At 40.3% G+C, this 16,863-nt stretch overlaps 3 protein-coding genes and 1 long non-coding RNA gene across 5 annotated transcripts; 2 read left to right on the top strand and 2 right to left on the bottom strand.

Moving 5' to 3' along the window:
* The first annotated feature begins 2,090 nt into the window (after positions 1 to 2,090).
* On the top strand, positions 2,091 to 6,384 carry LOC147153769 (caveolae-associated protein 2-like). Its single transcript, XM_086035958.1, has 6 exons — positions 2,091 to 2,434; positions 3,301 to 3,441; positions 3,526 to 3,627; positions 4,822 to 5,079; positions 5,313 to 5,465; positions 5,534 to 6,384. The coding sequence occupies exons 1-6, from the start codon at positions 2,165 to 2,167 to the stop codon at positions 5,819 to 5,821; spliced, it is 1,212 nt and encodes a 403-aa protein (XP_085892084.1). The 5' UTR covers positions 2,091 to 2,164; the 3' UTR covers positions 5,822 to 6,384.
* On the bottom strand, positions 5,831 to 9,975 carry arl11 (ADP-ribosylation factor-like 11). 2 transcript variants are annotated; one of them, XM_086035981.1, is made up of 6 exons: positions 9,957 to 9,975; positions 9,647 to 9,730; positions 8,422 to 8,487; positions 8,237 to 8,352; positions 7,999 to 8,176; positions 5,831 to 6,609 (listed from the first exon to the last, which is right to left on the bottom strand). In XM_086035981.1, exons 2-6 carry the CDS (start codon positions 9,677 to 9,679, stop codon positions 6,481 to 6,483), a joined length of 522 nt encoding a protein of 173 aa, XP_085892107.1. In that variant the 5' UTR covers positions 9,680 to 9,730; positions 9,957 to 9,975; the 3' UTR covers positions 5,831 to 6,480. The 2 variants fall into 2 exon arrangements, with proteins under 2 accessions (XP_085892107.1, XP_085892115.1); XM_086035989.1 differs by lacking the exon at positions 9,957 to 9,975 and having other exon boundaries at positions 9,547 to 9,686.
* A 1,104-nt stretch (positions 9,976 to 11,079) lies between these two features.
* On the top strand, positions 11,080 to 16,672 carry eef1b2 (eukaryotic translation elongation factor 1 beta 2). Its single transcript, XM_086035968.1, has 7 exons — positions 11,080 to 11,247; positions 13,015 to 13,137; positions 13,210 to 13,336; positions 14,246 to 14,312; positions 14,540 to 14,665; positions 14,874 to 14,941; positions 16,544 to 16,672. The coding sequence occupies exons 1-7, from the start codon at positions 11,168 to 11,170 to the stop codon at positions 16,628 to 16,630; spliced, it is 678 nt and encodes a 225-aa protein (XP_085892094.1). The 5' UTR covers positions 11,080 to 11,167; the 3' UTR covers positions 16,631 to 16,672.
* Positions 13,156 to 14,306, bottom strand: LOC147153767 (uncharacterized). Its single transcript, XR_015087485.1, has 3 exons — positions 14,225 to 14,306; positions 14,094 to 14,149; positions 13,156 to 13,369 (listed from the first exon to the last, which is right to left on the bottom strand). It is a non-coding gene; the product is annotated as an uncharacterized LOC147153767 (long non-coding RNA).
* Positions 16,673 to 16,863: the final 191 nt, after the last annotated feature.

The following is a 16,863-nucleotide window of genomic DNA, read 5'->3' as shown; positions in this document are numbered from 1 at the left end:
AGGAGTGGAAGAACAAAACAAAAAAATCGTCTGAATAATCCAGTATTTTGGCACAAGTGTGAATGCTCTTTGACATTCACACAGTTAATAATGTATTGTGTGAATTATTTATTTTGTCCCACCATTTTCTATTTCCTTGTGTATGCGCAGTAAATGTCTGCCTTAGACTAAGTAATTGCTTCCACACAATGCATTTTCCCCTCTGACTTTGATATGTCACATGTGAACAGATTGTGTTTTTACCGCCCCTTTGTGAATATATTTGGTCTCGAACTTCCTGTAATTCTGATGTGTACCAGAATCCTCATGAACCTCTTCTCTAGTAATTCCATAACATTTCATGTATTCTCTATTGGCAACTCAACAGAACTATTGTCCTCTTCGCCACTGCTTGCACTGATTGTTACTGACCCTAATGCCAATATGTTTATGAACTTTTAACTAGTTTCAACACTTGTTTCTTTGTGCTTGTCCCTCCATGAATCCAACTTCCACAGAAAAAACAAGATCAGACAGTAATACTGAACACGACACTGCAAGGAAGTTGCTCCCGAGTCTATTGTGTTTCTAAATAATGTGACTTCCTTTATGTCTTCCATTCCATGATTCTTGTTTGAAGTGTTCAACATATGCACGGACAAGTCAGTCTTTTATAATGTGCCTTTTTTTTTTTTTAAATGTATCTTGTATGAGACCAAGCCATTCTGAATTACAGTCCCACCATGAAGTCACAGTGTGGCTAGTTTATATAAGTTTCTCAACCATGACTTGGCAGCCAGGCTGGGCGAAAATCAGACGCCTTTAAGCTGCTGAACTACACTGTTTGATATGTTATTGTTGAGACCCTCGGGAACTGTTTGACATGACTTGACTTTAACACACAAAAGTTCGTCTGTCAAGAAAGACTTCACAAACCCAACATGTAGGCAGAGTTATGTTGGAAAAAGTCATAATAAGCAAATACAGGTCAGGACTTTACATACTGTGCACTCCTCATGAGCATGACTGTCATATTCATTTGAATTTGAATATTATAATTATATCATGATTGACTGTAGCTAGTAGTTTCTCTTTGCCAGCAGCTTAAAAAATACAAATTGTTTGAAAGTACTCATCGGCTGGTACAATACTCAATAATGGGGAAAGTCCAAGTCATTCAAGAAGAAGAAAATTGTAAATTTACACTGCTTTTTAGCTCTTAGGAGCCATTTCAAAACAACTGCAGATTCCAAGAACGTCAGTACAAACATTGACACATTTCGAAGAAGAACCTAACTGTCGCCCTCAGATGAAAAAGAAACAGTTGAAATAAATCATGTAAAGGCCAAAATTAACACGACATTCATATGCATGATGAGTGTATGTGAACCACAACTTAAAGTAAGGGAGGGCGAGGGAGAGTACTTTCTTTCCAGATGACTTCATCTGGAAGGCATGACGGTGAGAGAGATCACCCCCTTACACTCTGTTGTCATGGGAACAGGCTGTAAGGTTTTTTTTTAACTCCTTCCCCACCCTAGTTGACAGCGCCACGTACTGTTTTACAAAACCATGAAACTTCATTTCCTTAAAAGATGAGTGTTTGAGTACTTTTGTTGTATTTAACTATGATCTAGTTTTGCATCCAGGTCTTTCATTTTCAGTGATTTCTTTATTTACCATTTATTTATTTTTTATTATTTATTTTTAGTCACAAAAAAGGTGTGTGTTTCGTTCCCCTGTGATGTACACGTTTAGTTATCATGTAATGCTTTGCATATATATCTTTTGTTAATACAAAACAGTAGATATTCATATGTGAATTAAATAGTCCACAATTAGGTATCTGAATACTGTAGTCTTTGTTTTCATAGTTTTCTGCTGCACTTCCTGTCCCATTTGACAGTTTAATTGACTCGTGGCTCCAGATTGTTTCACCCTTGTCTTGTTTGTGGAACTTGTGTCAAGCTGCAGAACAAGCACAAGTCCCGGTCTGTTCTGGCACTGGAAGAGTTAAGGGTGTGCACTTCCCTACAGGGAAGTTAGGCGGAATGTTTTTCCATGTGCCAACCAATCAGAGCTCAGCACACACAAACACACACACACACACACACACCACACGCACGCACACAGTGTTTGCACTGTTTTTCAGCCTGCAAAACTTTCTGACCAACTGCTGTCTCTGATGAGTGAGGACGGCGCCCAGGCCAACAAGAACATGGTGACCACTGACTCCCACCAGAACCAGGACCTGATGGTCCCTCCTCAGGTTCAAGAGCCGGAGGACCAGTTCAAAGAACAAGAGAACTCAGAGAACCAGGAAAATTCTCTAGCAGGCCTTATTGGATTGGACCCAGAGAAAATGGGCCCCGTCAACGCCATCACGGTCCTCACTTTGCTGGATAAACTGGTCAACATGCTGGACGCTGTGCAGGAAAACCAGCACAAGATGGAGGTGGGTGAAGGGTGGGGCCGCGCTCAACTCTTGTGACAGTTGACTTCAGACTTGATCAAGAAAATGTGTTTTGCTCCTAACTTTATGAGGACTTACAAGGTCCAGAAGCTGTCAACTTTAAAACCAATAAGACAACATTTCATGTGAAACATTTCATTTCGCACTCTACAAAGAAGGACGTGTTTTTCCTGACCAAGTTAAGCGCTTAAGCGTTCATTCCACGCAACTTGACTCAACTTGATGAAGCAAGTCCTACTTATTATCCTACTTATTATTAACTTTATTGGACTACATTCTCTCCAATGGTAATTGTCAAAGCTCCAGAGCCAGTCCCATTCCAGCTATAAAACGACTTATTTTCAATTCAAACAAAATGGATTTCACATGACCAGCTTGAGTCTCTTTTTATTTATTTTTTTATCTGGAAAAGATATAAAACTTCAATTCGCTGCTTGCAACAATATTAGAAAGTGATTTTTTTTTTTACTCATTATTATCCATCTATCCATCCGATTGTCCGAACCGCTTTATCCTCACGAGGGTCGCGTGCTGGGGCCTACCCCAGCTGACTTCGGACAGTTGTCGGGGTACACGTGAAAGGAAATTGAATTTTCACAGAAAGGGTGTTACCCAAAAGTTGAGCATGGAGATGCTACGGGTCAAAGCCTTACTCAAGATCAGCTCAAAAGTAGTCATGTTTTTAACCGTTTGCTCTCCGGCCCAAATACAACTGAGCTGCCCATTTTCAACAAATCTCGGATGTCTGGTGCAATTTCTTTTCTGCGCGCATTTGGTTAAATCTGAGAAGGGTGCGGCCACAGGGATCAACTAGCAAGTCGTATGTGAAAGGTCCTTTTGGTTTTTAGGGGCACCAGGTGGAGATGGAGGGCGTGGTCAGGGGGATCCAGGCTGATATGATCAAACTCTCCAAAAGTCACAGTCACACCTCCAACACTGTCAGCAAGCTGCTGGACAAGAGTCGCAAGCTTTCTGTCACCATGAAGGAGGTAACTAGAAGTCAATGACGTCGGCACGTCAAATGCCAGGTTCGTCTGCATGGATGTTGTGAATGAAATGTGGTTGTGTCTCAGGTACGAGAAAGGATGGAGCGTCAGGGCACGCAAGTTAAGAAACTGGAGGCGAACCATGCCCATCTGATCAACAGAAACAACTTTAAAGTGCTCATCTTTCAGGTCCGTGAGCTGGAATTATGTTCATGTGGTCTACTCTTATCTCCTTTTACGGATCATGAGATCACAGGGAACCATGACTCTGGCTTCTCTCGCCAAGACACAACATTCCCCAAATTCCTTATGGCCATGTGTTAGCGTGTGCGTATGTGTTAATTAAGTGCGCTGGTGTCTTTGAAATACGAATTCTATTTGTTCCTTGACCATGTTTATAACTCAAAACACACATATCTCAAATCATGATTCAATATCATATCAATCATTCGATACCATTCAACATCATTCCCTATCTTTCAATGTCAATCCACATTTTTCACCACTATATTCCACATCAGTCCATATCAGTCAATAGAATTCACTATCATTCCATATACTCCGGTATAGGAAGATATAACCCTAACCCATATTATTCAATATCATTTCACAGTTTTCACCAACATATTACACATTTTCACCAATATCTTTCCACGTCATTCCATGTCATTCAATATCATTCATTTCATTCCATATCTTTCAAAATGATTCATATCATTCCATATCTTTCAACATCATTCAGTTTCATTCAAAATAATTCCACATTTTCAATCAACATATTGTATTTTTTTCCCCAGTATCATTACAAATTATTCCAACTTCTCCAGAAGTTGCATTTATGTGTTATTTTTCACAGACGGTAAACATTATTTGCCCGTTGATATTGTGTGACTGTCTGTAAACATGTTCTGCTCCATCGTTAGTCTTCAAATATCCATTAGTTACAGGGTTATAACACAGCGACTATCAGTGCTAACAGTTAGCCTGTTCATGGCAAATACAAATACATAAAGAGTCTTTGTTTTATCTTTTAGGCTGACAGTAAACTTAACTGGTAGTAGCATAAAACAGCTCGAAGCCTCTCCCTCTCTCTCTCTCTCTTTTTTCTTTTTAAGAATTGTTCACTATTTGCCAGATTGCGGGGTTGAATTTGCTTTGCTGCCACCCTACAATGCTCATATCTCAATTTTGCGCGAGCAAAATCAGTCTTTTGACATGTCATTACTTGTATCTTGAAAAAGTTGCAAGTCAGGTCCGTCGTTTCTCAAGTTATATATTATTATAGTATTATGTGATTAGTCTGGATGAGGCTCAGACAGAACCACCGGATGTTCAGTATAGGCCTGTTTTTGTCTTACTGTGGTACTGGCTTGTCCTTTGAAGGAGGAGAATGAGATCCCCTCCAGTGTCTTTGTGAAGGATCCACCGCCGTTCCCTCGGGATGAAATTTTGGAAGAAGGGGATGAATCTGGTGCTGTCGAAGGCAATCAGCCCTCGGAGGGTGGTCTCCAAACCATCGACCTGTCATCTGATGAGGACGTGGGCCTGGAGGCTGATCTAGAAGAGGAGATGTGGCCTCAAGACCTTGAGAACATGGAGAAGTCCAAAGCTGAGAAACTGAAACTCTCCAGTCTGAAGAAGGTAATGTTAAAGATTACTTGGGCAATTACGCTCTTAGTTTAACAATTTCTTGTTGATCAGTTTTTGACACGTGCTATTGCCATGGCAACTCTGTGCATTTGAGTTTGTCCTGAATCTACTGTACATTTGGTCATTGTGGCTCTTTTGCTGTAGAACTAAAATGAACTACCGGAGACAATTTCCATGTGTGTTGTTGCAAATAAGGATCATTCTGATTCCATCTCTCTCGGAAGGTTGACAGTCTGAAGAAGGCATTCTCCCGACAAAACATCGAGAAAAAGATGACCAAGATCGGAACAAAAATTGTTTCCGCCGAGCAACGAGAGAAAATCAAACAGAAAACGTCCAGCCTCAAGGTTTCACCTGTTACCTTCGGCATCAAGAAGGTATGACCTCAAAGTGATCCTGACCTCACGTTTCGTCTGTGCGACCTCTAATCTGTGCGTGTTTGCAGCCTCGCAGCAACTCAGCATCCCAGCCCGAAGAACACCCCGCCCAGATGGAAGAGTGCCCTCTCCCGGAGGACCACGTCCAGCTCTCCCCGCTTGGCAGTGACGAGCAGGAGGTCACCTTCACGGAGATCCACAATGAGCTGGCCCCGCCCGAGCAGCAGGAGAAGGAGCAAGCATGCGCGGAGGTCAGCGGAATATCCGAAGGGGTTTGTGAGGAGTACGCTCTGTCCACCACGATGCCTCAAGACCAGGAAAATAAGGAGGAGTCTTCGGTGTCACTCCAGGAATAAGAGATTGACCACGTTTAGAGATGATTTATTATCAGCACATTTCTTACACAGAAAAGCATGAACACAAACACACTATCTGAGTTGGGTATCTGAGTCTGAGTCTTAGTTGGATAACAGAGGAAAATCTAGCGCAAAAAAACACTGGAGGGGACCTTGTTTGAAATAAATCCCTGTGATGTTGACTGAAGTATGGTCACCCAGAAATAAAGAGGATTTTATTTTTGGACCGCAAAGCATTTATCCAAACTTTAACATGAGCACATTCCATCTTTTATCTATCAAGAAATCATTTATCAATAAATGTAACAGTGTGTTTCTTGTTTGAGCTTCACATCGTGCTAACCTTTCAATGGCTTAACCTACACAGCTGCTGCCTAACCACGCAAATCTCAGCTCACTAAGATCAACCAGTTTGAAAATGTATGAAATGGACTGGTTCTGATGGCTTTCACAAATGCAACGCAACACTGTTTCCTTTCATGTAAAAAGAACTTCTGCAACCAAAGAATATGCCCTGTTAATTGTACCAAGCAGACATAGATAAATAAAAGTGTGTCGCACGATGTCCTGTGTCTGGCTTAATAAAAGGGATTAATACAACTATAACGCATAACTTTTCAAGATCAAATTATTCCCCTCTTACTCCTCACACCCATATGTTAGTTCTTCTTGATGAGTTTGGCGACGGACGTAAAGGCCTGACGCAGACCGATTCCTTGCAACGCGCTGCATGCTTGAATCTCCCATTGCAGCTGCGGATAGTTGGACAAGCCCAGTTGGTTGGAGATCTGATTTCGAGTGGGTGTCGATGAACGAAGGGAGTGTGCAGAAAGGACAGAGAACAAAAAGATGAGTAGGAAGAACGACACCTCTTCATCCTACCTTGCTTTCATTGTGTTGTAGTCTATAAAAATCTCATAACATCTAAGTTGTTTTTCTACATGTAAATGAAGGGGTTTGGTTAATTAGAATACAGTTGAACCTCGAGAATCAAGTCAAATATCCTTGTGTGCTTTTTCATTTTTTTCTTGAGCTTACCTAAGGAACACAAATGGATAGCAAGAAGAGGATAAAAACAACCATAACTGCAACTGATAATGACGAAGCACAGGAGAGTGCATGCGTTGTCGTCTCTGGATTTTGATCAGACCTGAAATTTTCGGCTCGTTTCCGGTGTCAATTGTATGTAGTGTTATATGTTAATTTATTGACTTTATTTATTTATTTTTTTATTTATATTTTATATATTATTTATTTATATTTTTATTTATTATTATGTTTATCACAGCCTTTTATTGTTTTTGTTTTTTTATTTATTGTATTGTTTGTAAAGTGCTTCGTTACAGCTCTAGCTGTTATGAGATGCGCTATATAAATAAAATTGTATTGTATCGTATTGTTTCTGTACTAGTGTTATAATCGTTTGGGGATTTTTTAGTATTTTTTGTATTTCATTTTGAATTTTGTTTTTTAAATTTTTTTTTTTTTTTTTTTCGAAAGTGCTTTGTTTGAACTTTGGTTATAATTAGTTTTATTATATTTTTTTAATATATGGAGTAGTTGTTGAGTACAAGATAAAAAAAAAAAAAGTTAGGAAGTATTGTGTAAAGAAGTAAAATTATTGTGTAAACTACATTTCTCAAACAACTGACCTTCCTTCTTAGGTTATACGGAGCTACAGCAATACCGAATTAAATACTGTACATTTAAAATGAACCCCGAAAACTAATGTATGTTATTGATGAAATATGAAAACAATGGACAAAACCATATTAAGTGAATCGTTTATAAATACATTATGTAGCTATATATGGCTCAGATTCAGAAAACAGGTCAGCCGTGATTGGTCGTTGTGAGCAGTTGTGATGCCATTTTCAGTCGACAGAAGACAAAATGGCCGCCCCCGGAGATGGCTAAAAACAAGTGCATTTTGGTGCTTAACTTATTTTGCAAATGCAAAATTAATCAGAATGCCGTGTTTCGACTAGTGGGCCTGCTGGGTTGACTTCCGCTTTAATAACGTTAAAATGCTGTTTATAACACTGGCTGTAGTTAAAGTAACCAAAGTAAAAGTAACAATTTTCCACGAGAAAATTCAAATTCAAATTTAAAGTCTAAGGTTGTACGTTCAAGCTTAGATGCTCCACAGTATGGCTCGAATTTTTTCTGTATTCTACCTCTTGTACAGTCATGGTGCCAGGCTGGTCCACCTTGTTGGCGAGAACCATCAACGGAATGCCTCGTAACCTGTCTTCACTCAAAACCTTCTTCAATGCCTTCTGGGCTTCCGGCATCCGACGGGGATCGCTGCTATCAACCACAAAGACCAGTGCCTTGCATTCATCCAGGTATAACCTAAAAAAGATGACAAGGAGGGAAGAATACGTGGCAAACAAAAGCAAATCACTAGATTACCTCCAGTTGGGCCTCATGCTTTTTTGTCCTCCGACATCCCAAACTGTCAGGGACGTCTTTTTGTCCACATCGAACGATCCTACATTGAATCCAATGGTTGGTGACGTGTCCATCAGCTGTCAGGGCACAATCAGATCACAGTTGCGCACAGACAAACCACAAAGTCATGTTGGCCAGAGCCTCACCTGTCCAGTCAGCAGTCGAGTCAGCAAAGTCGTCTTTCCCGCAGAGTCCAAACCAATCAGGATCACCTGAATCATTCCATTAGCTTAGCATTTTAGCTCTAAAACGAATAGACCTTTTCACCATGATGTCCCACCTATACTTCCAAGTGGCAAGATATGGAGCGACCTGTGACGGCACTACAAGGAAGCAAATCCTTACATGTTATTTGACAAAGGTTGAGCGATTGAGACAACCGGCTTGAAAATTGTGATTTTAGCTTTCTTCTCTACCGCCGTTGTTTGAATGTGTGAGGTGTCAGACAAAAACAAGATGATACATGAGGTAAATTATTTAAAGGCGAGACACAATGGTAGCCGTAATTTTGATTGTAGCAGGTAAGTATGAGTAGAGAATCAAATAAAAAATAAGAATGAGTATGGAGGAATTGGCCAATTAACGGCACATCCCTGTACATGCTCTTTTGATAATTAAATGGATAGGGCGCGGTAGTCTACGCAAAGGCTAGCCATTAGATTTTCATGAATTAGTCCGACAACCCAACCCAACAGTTTTCACACACAGTACCATTGAAAGCTTTCCTTCCACAAATCCAATGATGGAGGTTTGGTCACAGTCTGCATCTTTACAAAATGTCTACTACGATTTTCTCTGTACAGCAGCCGCTTGATTTATCCTCCTTACCAAGAGGTTCCATTGGATTAATTTGAGATATATGTGGCGTCACAACCCCAAACATGGCAAACATAAGTTTTTGACGTTGTTTTAGTTCAGCTCAGCTGTAGTCAATCGCTTTACTGCCACTCAGAAGTACCCAGACGCTTGTTTAGTTGACAAATATTCTGACGCCGTCTACAGATGCGATCATATCTGAAAACAGATGTGAACCACTAACCAGCTTGTTTGTTTGCAATGGCAGAATTGAATCTCATTTCATTTTCTGAACATTCCAACAACATGAACAACATTGACATTTGTATCATTTACAAAAGCTGACAATGTGTGAATGACAGCTAAACTTCACTTTGGCTCAAAACACTTGAAATGTCTGTTAAAGTTTGTTCCATTCATGCATTTAAACAGCGAGAATGTGGCGCCTTTTTTTTTTTTTTTTTTTTTTTTTTTACCTGTCTCAGGGTGGATCCAGGTGTTGGTTCAACATGTTAAGCCAAAGTGAGTGTTACCTGGTTGTTAAGTCAACATGCCAAATCAATCAGCTGGAGTTACCTGTGGACACTTAGATGACTGAGTTAGACCCATAACTCCTCTTCTGCTCTGTCCCTTAAACTTCGGAATCCAGTCGGTTTCTTGCTAAATAAATGTGGCAACCAAGAAAGGAATACATGACATCACAAACTGGTTTGACTGCATGTTCTTCAGGCAAGCAGCACAAAAACAAACATGTTAAATTGTTACTAGAAACTGTGTCTACAAACGGACCCTTAAAACCCCTGATGATTTATCAAAGCAAAATTAAAGCCAGGGGTGGCAACTCCGTACTTAAGTAAAAGTCCAGATAATGGTAAAATAACTGTACCTAAATTGCGATCCATCGCTTTTTCTTCATACTTTAGGTATTTCCTTTTCTTTTGCTTCATACTCTCCAGTGGCTTAAATTCGTTGGTGGCCTGTTGCTTTAAATATCAATATTGTAAAAGGTTATGGGTAACATCCTTTCAAAAAAGTTGTTCAGGAGGAACCTAACTTAAGGTGGGGTAAAGGTTGCACTCAAGGCACCTTTCCTAAACATATTGAAATTTCATACAAACCTTTCCTCCACGTCATCTGCACTCGGCTAAGAAAGGAAAGTTGCCAAGGGGGGAAAAAAACGAACTTGAAAAGGCCCAAAAAATACACCTTAGCCTACTTTGGGTGTGTTTCTTTAGATGCCAAAGTCTATTTTTGAACACCAGAAGCTGTGTGGTTTTAGGCTGGCTAGGGATAGGGAATATCTTGATTCTCTGAATCTGTTTTCATCCTCGTTAATGCTCCCTGGTTCACATAGCTCCCTCTTTCTGCTGTCCGTTTTTTTCACACAGTGTCCCGAGATTGCAAGACCTAACCTCTGTTTATTTCTCTTTTTTATTTAATATTTTATTTTTTTTGCATTTTTACGTTGTGTGATTCGTGGAGGTTAAGACTATTTTGACAGAGTAATTCAAAGTACAGATATATTTTCAAATATAGGGAGTAAAAGGCCTACAATTTTGTCAGAAAAAGAGGTACAGTGATCCCTCGCTAAATCGCGGTTCATGCCCAGTGATCGGTATCACTGATTTTGATGTTATTGCAGTTACTATTACGTTTTTAAACTGTTTGTTCAATCATTTTGTGCTATCCATTTCTTTTGCACTATTCAATTATTTGTTTTCCGATTATCGATTTCTGCACTTTGTTTATTTAAGTGGGAAAAAAATCCAGACATATTACAATGTATGGGGAAAAGTATTATTTTCTATTCACCAATAAACGTGTCTGAATTATATCCTGGCTTTTAACTGAAAAAATAAAGACAAAACGAACCATTACAAAACCACTTAACTGCAATAGAAATTAAAATTAGATTAAGCTGTTTGCTCTGCATGTACTTGGCATTGGACCGATTCCAAAATATGTATTATTATGTAGTATCGAAGACTCGGGGCGGAGCAGGAGGATGGATGAGGAGGAGCTACTTTCCGGCTATAAAATGGCGGTTTGCCACCAGTTTGGCCCTTCTTCCTCCCCAAGTAGCTTTCCATTGTCACCATGGGTTTCGGTGACCTGAAAGCACCCTCCGGCCTCAAAGTGCTGAATGATTTCCTTGCGGATCGCAGCTACGTAGAAGGGTCAGTGCAGCTGCGGCATTAATACGTACAAATCAGGTTATGAGCAAGGGTGGGCGTCCGAAGAATTGCAGTGCAATGGTGCTCTTCTTCACGGGCAGCGCCATTTTGGCTACGCGTGGCTAACAACTAGCATTCACAACCAGAACGATGCGAATAATATCGAGGGGAAAGTTTAATGTGACGTCGTTAGTTAGATGCACAAACGTATCGTTTAAATTTGTATCTTTACGATTGGTGCATTGAGTTTAGGTACGTCCGCGTCGCTCTTTGTGGAAGAAACGAGACGCTACTGCTATGAGCCACATGCTGGCTAACAGCTAGCTAGTGAATGCCAGTTGTGCAGCGTGTCCCAAAAGTTTGGACACGTAGACAAAAAGACACGTTTTCAGCGATGTTTTATTCGTTTGTAATATTCATTAATAACGTCTTCAATTACAACTCCTCACATCGGTGATTGCGCTTTGCAAGAGTCGCGTGTCTTCGATGTATTAAGTCCACATTGCTGATTATTTTTGGTGCATTCCCTCTGGGTTCAACCAAGGTTTGTTGCATCTGATTTTCATTGATCACACCTATGACAGAACTGGTCCTCATTTATTTTATTTTTTTTTAAACCCAAATACTACCTAGAAAATACTTCGCGTAGTACCAACTATCATGACGACCATTAAGTTGCAGTGCAATAAGCATAAGTGTTCATCACAAACAAGACTGGTATTACTCCTAAGAAGTATATCTATTATTGGAAATTACTTTAATTTCAGTTATTCAGTTTGAACTTTACCACAGTGCTTTTATTTAGGAAAATAAGACACCACTTTAATGACTGTTCAATTTAAATGTTCTGCACACAAGCTAACGTCATATCTAATGTTTAAGAAACCGTCTGAGATTAAATGAAAATGTGCTAAAAAGTTAAATACAACTGAACTGTGCTCTGATTGGCGGGGCGGCATGGCTCAGTGGAGAGTGGTTGTTTCCCAACCCGCAGGTTGTAGGTTTGATCCCCCGCACATTGTGACCATGTCAAAGTATCCTTGAGCAAGATACTGAACCCCCAGTTGCTCCTGATTCTGCATCATCAGTAGGTGTATGAGATGCAGTGTGAAGCGCTTTGAGTACCAAAGGTAGAAAAGCGCTGTACAAGCGTCAGTCCATTTACCCTTGATTCTTTTCCGTACAATTCAAGGGAGCCCACAATTTGAGGATCACAAATCAATAGCATAAACAAGTCATGGTGATTATGGTCTCACAACCTAAACAAACATAATTGTAAAGTTATAGTAACATATTTTACCCGCAGGCCTTTTCGATATTAGTGTCCTTTAAACTTGTTCGTGGCTATTATTAGAAATACTTTTTGTTATTGTATTGCGGTATTGTTTTAGTAAAACATGCATCATTTTTAACACTTAAATGTGTTTGCGTAGTGCACAGGTTTATCCCCAAAATGTATACATTTTCCATTACATTCTCAGTACACCTCTGCCTTTTATCTGAAATTGGTAGTAGTCTTTGTGCATCCGGCAAAGGGTTATGCACTGCATAAAATGAAAATTGCATCATTTGTTCCATTGGCGTTAACAAAGCCATCGCGTCTTTTGGAAATTAAGCACATTGCATTAACTTGTCCAAAATTGATCAATGATGTAAAGTGGTAGAAAGTAAAACCAGAATTATCAGGTGTTTAGAATAAAACCTGTTTTTAGCGAAATTGTATGACTTTGTCCAATAAATAAAAAAAGTTGTTAAAATCTTTATTCTTAGGCATGTGCCTTCCCAGGCAGATGTTGCTGTCTTTGAGGCAATCACAGCACCACCCCCAGGTGACCTTTGCCATGCCCTCCGTTGGTTCAACCATATCAAGTCTTATCAGAGTCAGAAGAACAGGTGTGTACTGTTGCCGTGGTGATGAAGACACAAGCTCTTGGGGACTGAAACCAACCGCCCGTGTTTTGTCAGTCTTCCAGGTGTGAAGAAACCTTTGGGTCAGTACGGCCCAGCAGGTGTGGGTGATTCCACCGCATCGGTGGCCCAAAAAGCAGATGACGACGACGACGATATTGATCTGTTTGGCTCTGACGACGAGGTAAGGATGCAAATACAGTGCTCCAGACTGTGCCTAAATGGTGACATTTTGCCATTTCATTTTCTCGTGCTTAAATTCGGAACCATTTAACAATAATACAGTGAAAATGAGTGGAGTGGACTACTTAAAATGTGCGCCCTTAAATTTTCTACTTGCTCCCCTAAAATTTCAGGTTAGGGGCCACTGTGCTCCTAGTAAAAAGTTGGGTCTGGATCCCTGAAATATGACTCATACATTAAAAGAGGATATTTACCCAGCGTTGCTTTGACTCACGAGTTTAATTTGTTCTGTGATCATGCTCGTAACTCAAATCACATTTCTCAAAATTGTCTTTTCTCATTTAATTAAATGGAAATGGCATGAATCTGTTCCAGCGCCCCTAAATATGATTTCATAGAATGCAAAGAATGAAACAGTTTGTGGGTGGCTTGACCACTAGGAGACCAGTATAGTCAACATATATAGATGCACACGTAGATTTGATGATGAAATACAGAAGGCCGTGTTGAACCTGCCATTTTAGGTGTTTTTCACAGAGGATAAATATATTCCTGAGTGTTCTATGCCCTGGCTGTGGCATGAGTGCTAGTTTTGTTAGCATTTCTATAGCCTTTTGTTTTGTTAGCACTAAGCTCCATCGGGACATTTAATATTCGGTGAAATAGTTTAATTCTCTTTTTGGATGTGTGTGTAATCAGTAAACCTAAACTCTTGAGTGGTGATAAACGGGTTGACACAAGGAAAAAGTGTTTTCTACCAAACAAAACTGCTGCTTGTTGTGAAGTTCACCGCCACCATAGCTATTGCTCGGCACTAAAGAGGGGAGAAAGAAAGCCAATCGATCAAGGTACTACTATAGTGTATTTCCAAGGTGGTGTTAATGCTAACCTGCCATCTGTCGTGGTGTAGGAGGATGCAGAAGCTGCAAGGCTAAAGGAGGAGCGTGTAGCAGCGTACGCTGCCAAGAAAGCAAACAGTAAGTGATAAATGTTTGGTTTTTTTTTGTTTGACATCAGGCTGGAGCAATAGCGCTGATGACAATGTTTAAATTTGGACTCTTTATGATGATTATCAATCACCATCTTTCGGCTGACGTGTGATGTACGCTGTACTTACCTGACTGAGTCCAAGGCATGGCCGAGTACACCTGTTAAATTGTTTCTGTGTTGGTAACTTCCCTTTCCCTCCCCCCTTTCTCCTCAGAACCTACCCTCATTGCGAAATCCTCCATCCTTTTGGATGTCAAACCGTGGGACGACGAGACCGACATGGCCAAGTTGGAGGAGTGCGTCCGCAGCATTCAGATGGACGGACTTGTCTGGGGACAATGTAAGCAAGTGGCGATATAGCGGTGACCTCTAGTAGCAGCGGGGTCCCGATTTCAGGCAGTTCTCCACTTGATGATGATTTTATCTCACCATCTTTCGGCTGAAGATTGTGATGCCACTTCAATGATCTGAAACAATTGGTGGAGTTCAGTTAGCTTGTACATTTGGAAGTGAATCACTCATGTTAATCTGTTGGCATTCTCACACAGCAAAACTAGTACCAGTGGGATATGGCATCAAAAAGCTGCAGATCAACTGTGTGGTGGAAGACGATAAGGTCAGTATTGGGCTGTTAAGACACTGAAGTAAATATCAATATCAAGTGTTTCCTCCCTAATGTTCTAGGCCGGTAGTTCTTACACCAAGTACCACTTCAAAAAGTATTTGACTCAAATGCAACCCTAGTATTCAACATTAAAATACAGTAGCGGAATAGACCACATCTTAACCAAAAATGAGGCAGAGATTGTATTTCTAAGGTGCATTATTTTAAAACTACTAACAGCTGACTTTAGGCAAGCGCTAATTGCAGACTGAAAATCTAAATATTTCAAAAGAAAGTTCTGAAAGATTGAATGCACCTGTGTTGTACTTCGACATTAAATGCAACTAAACTGCACATTACATAAACAGTTTAAAGTGGAAGTCAATCCCCCAAAATTATTTGCAATATTTTCTGTGTACCTCCACTAGTTTAAACACGGCAGGTATATGAGCTAAGGCAGCAAAATTCACCCATTTTAGGCCTTTCAGGGGGCGGCCGGTTTGCCACTTTGTTGACTGAAAATGACATCACAGTTGCTTGGGTAACGACCAATTACGCCTCACCTGTTTTCTGAAGCTGAGCCATGATTGGTCGTTATCTAAGACTTGAGCAGCTGTGATGTCATTTTCAGCCAACAGAAGTGACAAAATGTTGGCCGCCTGATATGGGCAAAAACGAGTGGATTTTACTGCTATTCCACAAACACAATATTAATCAGAATGCCATGTTTCGACTAGTGGGCCCAATTTTTGGATTGACTTCTACTTTAAGCTTTCAACTTGAAGGAGCCTGCATACGACAGACTGACTCGTTCTACGATTTCACTGTACAGGCAGCCCTTGTATTATGACGTACTCGACCTATTACGTTTTGATTTTACGACACCCGTGCCCCCTCCTCCTTTTTCTCCCCAGCACCATAGTGACCACGTTTACATAGTCAATATTCGGGTTAAAATCAAAATTCCGATTCCTGAAACATTCTGAATATCTCGTGTACGCGTATGAGCAGACAGAGTTGCTCCGGCATTTAAGTAACCCACTTATGTACGGCGACACATGGCGTCATGACTCAAATGGACGTCATTTCCGCGTGTTACTTTCAACTTTCAATAGAACACTTGATATTCATGTCACTCAAAGTCACCACAGGAATGAAGCAGCTGCTTTCCTCCTCGCCCCAAAGTGTGCTTTTGTGCTGCGTGTCTCAACTTGATTACCTCTGCTCGTGTATTTGCAATGGGTTTCACGCCAATGCACTTTCGCATACAAACACTTCCTGTACTACAAAGACCAGCATTCCCTTGCGGTTGAGCAATGAGCATGCGCAGTGTGTCTCGATCGCGTCTGTTTACGCCCCGGCAGTATCTTTACAGCGTCTTATGCGTTTTATTTTGATGTATTTTCATTTTTTTAATACAAAGTATTTTGACGTAAATGTTGACTTTAACGGTGAAATCCGACATACGCCGAAATTCATGTTTTATCGACAGTGTAGGAACGGAACTCGTTGGTAAAATGAGGACTCCCTGTAGTTTAAATTTATGAAGTTTTCCGTGCGTGTGTGTATACAGTTATGTGTGTTTTTTTCACTTTTTATTGTTCTTTGCTTTAGGTGGGCACTGACATTCTGGAGGAGCAAATCACAGCATTTGAGGATTTTGTCCAGTCGATGGACGTTGCTGCTTTTAACAAAATCTGAAAAGGAAAAAAAAAAAACTGCAAAATAAAGCACTTGGATAAAGTTGATGTTTCTGATTTTATTTTAAAGGGTTTGCAACACTTGACCTACCTGCTGTTTTGGGATATGGGTGTAATTTTATCCCTCCCTGATAAATCAGATCAAAATGAAAGGCCAGCAATTTCAATGTGCTTTTCACGGGTCGACATCAAGATGAAATCTCTTTACAATTAGTTTCACCTCAAATGAAAAAT

The sequence above is a fragment of the Filicampus tigris genome, chromosome 1 (assembly GCF_054856515.1).
Source record: "Filicampus tigris isolate MCC_2025a chromosome 1, RoL_Ftig_1.0, whole genome shotgun sequence".
Classification (NCBI taxonomy): Eukaryota; Metazoa; Chordata; class Actinopteri; order Syngnathiformes; family Syngnathidae; genus Filicampus; species Filicampus tigris.
This window is presented reverse-complemented; position numbering and strand designations above follow the sequence as displayed.

Excerpts from the sequence above, each read along its gene's own strand:
- LOC147153769 (XM_086035958.1), top strand. The coding sequence starts at position 2,165 with ATGAGTGAGGACGGCGCCCAGGCCAACAAGAACATGGTGACCACTGAC. Across the intron at positions 2,435-3,300 it reads AAAACCAGCACAAGATGGAG|GGGCACCAGGTGGAGATGGA; the intron begins GTGGGTGAAGGG and ends TTTGGTTTTTAG. Across the intron at positions 3,442-3,525 it reads TTTCTGTCACCATGAAGGAG|GTACGAGAAAGGATGGAGCG; the intron begins GTAACTAGAAGT and ends GTTGTGTCTCAG.
- arl11 (XM_086035981.1), bottom strand. The coding sequence starts at position 9,679 with ATGGGTCTAACTCAGTCATCTAAGTGTCCACAG. Across the intron at positions 8,353-8,421 it reads CTCGACTGCTGACTGGACAG|CTGATGGACACGTCACCAAC; the intron begins GTGAGGCTCTGG and ends GTGCCCTGACAG. Across the intron at positions 8,177-8,236 it reads AGCATGAGGCCCAACTGGAG|GTTATACCTGGATGAATGCA; the intron begins GTAATCTAGTGA and ends CATCTTTTTTAG.
- eef1b2 (XM_086035968.1), top strand. The coding sequence starts at position 11,168 with ATGGGTTTCGGTGACCTGAAAGCACCCTCCGGCCTCAAAGTGCTGAAT. Across the intron at positions 13,138-13,209 it reads TATCAGAGTCAGAAGAACAG|TCTTCCAGGTGTGAAGAAAC; the intron begins GTGTGTACTGTT and ends GTGTTTTGTCAG. Across the intron at positions 14,313-14,539 it reads CGCTGCCAAGAAAGCAAACA|AACCTACCCTCATTGCGAAA; the intron begins GTAAGTGATAAA and ends CTTTCTCCTCAG.